At 35.2% G+C, this 8,837-nt stretch overlaps 1 protein-coding gene across 1 annotated transcript; it reads left to right on the top strand.

The window, feature by feature from the left end:
* Positions 1–556: 556 nt before the first annotated feature.
* On the top strand, positions 557–4,020 carry LOC306638469 (olfactory receptor 5D18-like; the record flags this gene model as incomplete). Its single annotated transcript, XM_079101729.1, has 2 exons — positions 557–582; positions 2,964–4,020. The coding sequence occupies 2 exons, from the start codon at positions 557–559 to the stop codon at positions 4,018–4,020; spliced, it is 1,083 nt and encodes a 360-aa protein (XP_078957855.1).
* Between the last annotated feature and the right edge of the window lie 4,817 nt (positions 4,021–8,837).

Here is an 8,837-nt window from a genome sequence, read left to right as displayed (position 1 = left end):
AATCACCAACAGAGTAAAGAGACAACTCACCAAATGGAAAAAAAAAAAAAAAATAGGGACAAACTATTCTTCCAACAAAGAATTACTATCAACAATGTATAATCAACTTGAATGACTCAGTAAAACCCCATAAAAACCCAATTAACTCTGAGTGAATTATGTGAATATTTCAATAACTTTATCAGAAAATACAAATGAAAATCACAATGATATATTATCTCACTTCATTTAGAATGATAATTATCAAAAAGATGAGAAGTAATAAATATGAGTGAGCCTGAGAAGTACAAGAAGTTCTTGTACACAGTTGGTATAATCCAAAACACCAGAAATAGAACTACCATGTGCTGAGCAATCCCACTACTGGAAAATGAATTCAAAAACTTAATTCAGTACATAGAAGCAATTTCTGCACTCACATGTTTCCTGCAGCACTATGTACAATAGTCAAGATATGGAATCAAACTAAGTATCCATTGATGAATGGGGCAGGCAAAGAAAACAATGGAGTAACATTCAGTCATAAAAAGAATGAAATTCTCAAATTTGCAGCAACATGGATGGAAGTGAAAAATATACTAAGTAAAATTTACCAGTACAGAAGAAGTACTACAAGTTCTTACCTACATGTGGAAACTAAAGAGTTGATGCAGTAGTAAAGAACAAAATAGGGTTACCAGAGCCTGGGACAGGTGTCGGGGAAGCAGAGTATGGAGAAGGTGGTTCATAGATTGAAGCTGGGTGGGAGAAATAACTTATAATGTTCCCTTGCAGACTAGAATAACTATAGTTGATAATAATTAGTGAATATTCCCTAAGCTAGTAGAGTGTTTTGGATGTTCCCAAGATAAATAAATTATAACTGATGAGGTGATAGGTTTGACCTCTACCCTAATCTGGTCATTATATATTGTATACACATTGAAATGTCACAGAGTAGCTCCATAAAATGCAAAATTTATATATGCTCATCAAAAAACACATAATTAAAACAATAACTATCAGATAAGATGATTAGTTTAGTTGCTTGCTTTGTGCCCTCTAGAGAGTGGAGCAATACCTGGTCTCTAGGGCTCAGGTCTCCAAGGTTTTATCTACAGGTGTAAAAACACACGTTTCCCCCCCAATCAAGAGAGATCTTAACTTTGGTTTATCAGGTTTAAAATTCAAAAGAAAGATTGAAATTTATTTCAATCAGAAGGACATCTGAAGAGGGAAGAAAGTGACTCTAGAACTACATTGAGAAATAAAGGTGAGTTTGCAAGAAACAAGAAAGCACTGCATGCCACGCTTTGTATTGAGGCTCTGGCTCAGCCTAGCTCCTCAAAGCAGGTATGGTGCAAGGAGGAAGAGCAGCACTGGAAAGCGGGGGATGTGGACCCTTTCACTTCTGCAAATTGTGGAGGCATAGCCAATGTAGACTAGGCAAGGATATAACTAAATGAAATATATTCTGGTAGAATACACTTTAGTGGAAAAAAGTAAATTTACCAACATCATTATGTTTATAAAACAGGAAGCATGTGTGACTTCAGTGAGCAAATGTAATAAGCAAACTGGAGAGCAAAAGCCAATAGGGTAGAAGATTTGCAGTATTGTGTTTCCTGAACACAGAGATGTATAAATTTAATAGCAAAATAACAATAGCGTTTGGATCACAGGAGTCATTGTCTTCTATGTAACATGGGTTTAAAATGAATTTTTAAAGGCCTTAGATAAATGAAATGTCATGAAAAATATGATAATTAGAGTGTTTGTGATTGCTTTGTTTCTTGAGGTCGCACTTAATACATTTGAGTCTGCCATAAATATTCATATTTATGAATGTAAGAAAGCTCAGAGACTTTGAATGTCTTTGTATATATTTTGCCAATTTTACTGATGCACCACCTGAAAACTGTTTCTTGTGTTATGTGATCACAGAGAACTTTACCAGAAAAAAATAGACAGACATTTATGGTACAATAGGAACTAAGAGATACTGTGTGCCAATGAGAGACAGAGAGACAAAGAGACAAAAACACAAACAAGGAAACAGAGAGAGCTAGTGAGACACACAGAGACGCATAGAAAACAGATTGCCTTTGTAATCGGAAGTTTTTGGCCGATTCTTCAGTACAGTTAATTACTCTGGATACTCCCAGTGAAAACATTCCCTTGATCTCATTCTGTAGCTTCCTTTGATGCTCTGTGGCATGTTCAGTGCCATGTGTTTATTTCTGATGTATTTGAAGTCATTGGTTTTGTTCACAAATTAAAAGTGTGATTATTAACAAAGAAAATGTGCTACCATCTAGACCTAAAATACAGATTAGAGTCTAGTGTAGGGAATGGGCTCATAGGAGTCTGAGGATAAGAGCTCAAGGCAGGTGAAAAGATTGGGCTGTGTCATTGGTAAGGTTGAACTTTCTCTGGCTTCTCTCTTGTCAACTCTAAAACAATGTAGTCAACTAGACCATCTTTAAAATTCATTTTAATTTTATTATCTATTTTATTCAGAGGCAATGTGAAAAAGTTGAAAAGAATACCCTCTGAAATCTTGATTCTCATATATTTTGGTATAAGTATTTATTGAGTCACACAGATTAAAGTGCTCAAATATGGAATTCACAACGCAAGCACAGAAGTGTTAAGGGTGCTGGCAGTAAACAGTATCATATAAACAAAATGTAAAATTAATTTGGTTGCAGTGTTGACCTGATCAACCATTAAACTATATTAGGCTTTACTTTTGTGAATTTACAAAATTCAATGGCAGCTGAAATTTTTATGCCAAGATCTGTTTAATATAGTCATACATATTTTTATATTATTTTCCCATACGTCTTAAGGTTGTGAATTGCTTTTGAGAACTTAGGATTCAGTTCAAAAATTGCATTCTTAAGAAAATTTAAAAATCATTCCTGCATTTTAAAATTTAAACATGTGGTCTACTTTGAACATTAAAAATCTAGATCCTGAAGTGATTTTGTTTCATTCTACAGGCTCTGTAAAGGAGTGAATCAAGTTTCCTGTTTTCTCACATCGTTCTTCACTATTTTCATTTTCAAGACTTACTTTAATATTACAGACCAAAGAAAACATGGTACTGTTAGAAATAAAAGTGGGGCCACATTCACCCTCCTGGGGTTCTCAGATTATCCAGAACTAAAAGTCCCACTGTTCATGGTTTTTCTGGCCATCTACAGTGTCACAGTGGTAGGGAATATTGGGATGACGGCCATAATCAAAATTAATCCCAAACTGCACACCCCCATGTACTTTATCCTCAGCCACCTCTCTTTTGTGGATTTCTGCTATTCCTCCACCATTGCTCCAAGGATGCTGGCAAACCTACTTGCAGAAGACAGAAGCATCTCTTTTTCAGAGTGTATAGTACAATACTCTTTGTTTTGTACCTTTGTGGTAACCGAAGCCTTTCTGCTGGCAGTGATGGCCTATGACCGCTTTGTGGCCATCTGCAATCCGCTGCTCTACACAGTGGCCATGTCCCAGAAACTCTGTGCTGTGCTGGTGGCGGGATCCTATGCATGGGGGGCGACCTGTTCCCTGATACTATCATGCTCTGCTCTGCACCTGCCTTTTCATGGCTCCAACACAATCGATCACTTCTTCTGTGAGTTCTACTCTCTGTTCTCCCTCTCATGCTCAGATCCCCACATCATCTCTTTGCTGCTCTTTGTTTTCACCACATTCAATGAAGTCAGCACCCTGCTCATCATCCTCACGTCTTACGTGCTCATCCTGGTTACCATCCTCAAGATGCCATCAGCCAGGGGGCGTCACAAGGCCTTCTCCACCTGTGCCTCTCACCTGACGTCCATCTCCATCTTCCATGGCATCATCCTGTTCCTCTACTGTGTGCCCAACTCCAAGAACTCCAGGCACACGGTCAAAGTGGCCTCTGTGTTTTACACAGTGGTGATCCCCATGCTGAACCCCCTGATCTACAGCCTGAGAAACAAGGATGTCAAGGACACTGTCAGCAAAGTATTGGGCAGTAAAGTCTCTTCTTTTTGAGCATCATATTAGCATGACATTTGTTCCTGATATTTAGATTTTGTTCTTGAAGTTTGGTTTTAAGGATAACATTAAAATTAATAGAATCATATTGTACAAGAGAATAGAAATGGAGTTTTCTTTCAAGGAAATAAACTTGGCTCTCTTTTTGTAAAAATTCACCAATCTCTCTTATCATTAATATATTTAATCACAAATTGTGATAGCACAATATAGTTTGTAATCTGATCGTGAAAATTAAAAGACAACATTCATGCCATCTCTGATACCTATGTATAACTCAATATTAGTTTCATCCCCCTTTTTATAAGATATGTATTATATATAAGCCTATTAATAAACATAGGAATTTTACTTACAACATAGAAATAATAGTTACAATGAGGCATAGTACAGCAATGAGGTATATTATCAATAAATAATGGTGGAAATAATAAGAACCATAAAGGTTATCATGAAGAGAATGCTAAAATGCATGAAGGTTTTTTGAAGTGTGTTTTTATAAACTAGGTGTAATTTGAACTTGACCTTGGAAAAGAGAATGAATAGAGTTTTGCTGATTCTTTTCAGTGAAAAAATACTTTTATTAAAGGGAAAATAGCATAAATAAATTCTGGTTGGCAAAAACAATACTGAATCTAAGAACCAACAAATATTTTATTGAGCTAATGTGATATAACTTGCATGTATGAGTATATGTGTGTGCATCTCCTGTGTAGTGTGGTTACTGAGCATGTAATTTCAGAAAAATTTGGTCAACATGCTAACTGTATTTTTGAAGATGCACCAGTGTGGCAGTGTGACATCCATCTTATAGTTCACCATAGATTTAAGACCCACAGCTTGGATATGAGAAGATCTTACATGCAAAGTAATGGTGATACACACCTGGCCAACTTGTTATTCATGCGTTCCTTCTGTGTGTGAAGATGTCACACACAGTATCAATGCTTTGGCACTTTTTTGTTGAGAAATGGCATAATTCCTGAGTACTTCTCAACAGAATTCTCATTCACCTTGAAACAAAATTATTTGGACTTTGATTAAATGTTGAAAGATAACTAGTATCAACATATACTTATTCAAGATAAAGTTTAAAAATTCATATCCTATTCATCATTCAGATTAAAAATACCAAATCTCTACTTTAATAAACTCACTTTTGCTTGAATAACATGTGTGTCATTTTTCTCCTCTTTACTGAATATGCTTAGATAAAATTCTGAGCAATTATTAATAGGGTGAAAAAAAATCAATTTGCATTTATTTTAGGGAGGGAAAAATGTAATTGGGTGCAAAATTTTATATGGGCTGCAGAAAGTATTTCCTCTGTTCATATTATTTTGGCTCTTACAATGTTTGTTTTTTGATGTTTTAATAAGAATCACACCACAAATTAAAAGATAAGAGCACTATATATTTTGATAAAATATAACTAACTAAACTTTTCAAATATTTCTGAAAATATTTATTTTCACGGGCATATGGGCTTGGATTTCTAATTCCAGTTAAATAATGTATTTGTGGAAAAATCTCAGTTCTAGATCAAGAGGTTTCAGTATCATTTCTATATCAATGTTTTAATAAATAAACATATTGCAGCTAATTTAATAAGGGTTGTTTTTTACAAATAGATTTTAGAGCAGTTTGTTTTGAAGTCAGTAGAAGTAATCACTTTTTCAAATTCAGGCAAGTTTACTGCAAATATTTTCTCAGGTCTTACCATATATAAATTAAAGATATCCATCATTCTTCTACTAGCAAGTTTATTGATCAATGTAATATCATTAAACAGTTTATAAAATGTAATATCTGTGTTTAAACTTGCCAACACACTATTTACCAATATGATATTGCATAGTATTATATTATGTGGTTGAAATTATAACATGAGAGACTTTCATCTGCTAATGAAATTCACAATATTAGGTGAAGTGGAAAAGCAGGATAAGGAAAAACGGATATCACATAATCCCATTTCTATGTGGAATTTTAAAAGTTGGGCCTAGAGAAATTGAGAGTAGAATAATGGTTACCAGAGACTGGGGAGAATAGAAAGCAGTGGAGAGGAAGAAAAGTCAGAGAGGAGAAATAAATACTCATGTTTTGAAGACACATACAATAAGTGTAATGTATTATTTATCTCAAAATAGTTAAAAGTGATGATTTCTGAGTGCATGTACCACAAAGAAATGATAAAAATTTAAGGAGATATATGGAAAAATTAACCTGTGCTGACCATTACTCTGTACATACATGGATCAAAATTATGGCATTTGGCGGTAAATGTATGGAACTGGAGAATGTCGTGCTAAGAGAAATAAGTCAATCACAAAGAACCAATGGCCAAATGTTTTCTCTGATAGGCAGTTGCTAATTCACAATAAGGGGGATGCTAGGGAGCAATCGAGGTATTTTTGATTAGGTAGAGGGGAGGGAAAGGAGGGCAGGAAATGTGGGGGTAGGAAGTATAGTAGAATGAATCAGTCATCATCACCCTATGTATTTATGGGATTACATGGCCTGTATTACTCTACATCATGTACAACTGCGGGGGCGCCTGGCTCTCCTTGCAGTGCTTGACAGAGTTCCACTGAAGGATGATTGCAGAGACTCATCCTAAAAGGATTGCATGCCAGATGTATGCCTGCCTAGCTTGGATGTTATTCTGTGGAGTTTTCCTAATAATATATTACTCACTTCAGTCTGGGGATCTTGCTAGAGGTGATGGGAATAATTCTACAAATTTCCAGAAAAACATCATGGAGACAAAACACATGTTGAAATCCTGTGATGTTAACCTCACTACAGAAGAATGTTTTTATTATGTTAAAAACCAAACACTGCATTTACTGGCACAGCCACAAGGTGTTGGGGCACAGAAACTTATAGATAACAATGTTTTCCCAAGTTCTAAGCACAAAGCACCTCCCACAGTAGCTACTAGATATGGACCAGCTTATTTTATCAATGGCAAGCCCTGGTGATTAGGTAAGGATAATCTGTAAGGTTACTGTTTTCTCATAATCTTTCAGTAAAAACAATTTCTGCCTATGCTTCGGAAACTTCTTTGATTTTATTAGTCACAAGCCTGTCATCATAGCCTGAAGAAAAATGTATATAAACCCAGCCTTCCTCAGAATAAAGTGGGAATGATTGCACCAGAACTAGAGTCTGTGTCTTTCATTCTCCATCCATCGCTGACACTGTCTCCCCGCGCCCCCTTACCAGAGTGGAACCCATGGACCCCTGCTGAGGCTGGACCCCGGCATACAACTGTAAGAATGAGAAGTTATAGTCCATTAATGTATGATTTATCAAAATACATTCTACTGTCCTGTATAACTAATTAGAACAAATTAAAATACATATCACATTGTACCTCATGAATAGGTGCCTATATTATGTGAATTAAAAATCAAATATTATTAAAAGTTTAAAGTTTCATTTTTATATTATTCAAAATATGGAGTGAGCATAATATAAATTCTGATAAACCTTTCCTATATCAACTATCTTTACTTTCTACTTAATGCTCACTTTTTATATTTTTAGAATTTTTATTAGTTTGTTTAACTCATGTGTAAGGGTTCATTTTTAACACAATTGTACATGCATGGAATATAATTTGCTCTAATTTGGTCCACAATACACCCCCATCCCCTTCCCTCTTCCCTCCTTTTGCTCCCTTTCCTCTAGTATACTAATCTTTTTTCTATTTATTTACAGTTCTATTTTCTAAATTAGTTCCTCATGAATATGCAAAATGGCGAGATTCACTGTGGTGACTTTCACGGGAAAGTTTGGTCAGATACAGTTCATCATTTCTCCCCTTTATCATCCCTCCTCCCTCCCTCACAAATCCTTTTCTCTACTCCAATGATCCCTCTTCTAATTATATAGTATTCCCTTCTCTATTTTATTTTTTTCCCCTATTTTGGTCTAGCTTCTGCATATCTTTTCACCCTTGACTTTCTGAGTCTAGCTTATTTCACTTAGCATCATAGTCTCCATTCCATTCATTCACCGAAAATGCCATAAAGTGTCTTCGTTATGGCTGAGTAATACTCCATTTTGTATATGTATCCAATTTTCTTTATCTGTTCATCTGTCGAAGGGCACCTAGGTTGGTTCTATAGCTTGGCTATTGTGAATTGTGCTACTAAAAACATTGATGTGATTGTGTCTCTGTAGTATGCTGATTTCAAATCCTTTGGAAATATACCAAAGAGTGGAATAGCTGGGTCAAAAGGTGGTCCACTTACTAGTGTTTTTTGAGAAGTCTCTGTTTGCCGAAGGGTTTATACTAATTGATAGTTATACCAACAACGTAGAAGTGTACTTTTATCCCCAAATCCTCACCAGCATTTATTATTATTTGTATTCTTGATAATTGTTATTCTGCCCTGAGTGAGATGAAATCTCAATGTGGTTTTGATTTGCACTTTCCTGCTTGCTAGAAATGTTGATTTTTTTTTTTTCATGTGTCTGTTGACCATTTGTATTTTCTCTTTTGAGACATGTGTATTTAGTACTTTTGCCCATTTATTAATTGAATTATTTGGTGTTTTAGTGTTGTTTATTTTTAGTTCTTTATATATTCTACATATTAACCTCTTGCATATCGGGTGCTAAAGATTTTCTCCCATTCTACAGTCTCTCTTTCCATGGTCTTACTTGTTTTCTACAGTCTCTCTCTTTCCATGCTCTTACTTGTTTTCTTTGCTGTGAAGAAGGATTTTGGTTTCATTCCATTCCACTTATTGAGTATTGGTTTTCCATCATGCACTTTAGGAGTCTTGTTAAAGAAGTTGATG

Source organism: Sciurus vulgaris (genome assembly GCF_902686455.1).
Source record: "Sciurus vulgaris genome assembly, chromosome: 11".
NCBI lineage: Eukaryota > Metazoa > Chordata > Mammalia > Rodentia > Sciuridae > Sciurus > Sciurus vulgaris.
Note: the sequence above shows the minus strand (reverse complement) of the source record. Positions and strands in the feature narration are given on the sequence as shown.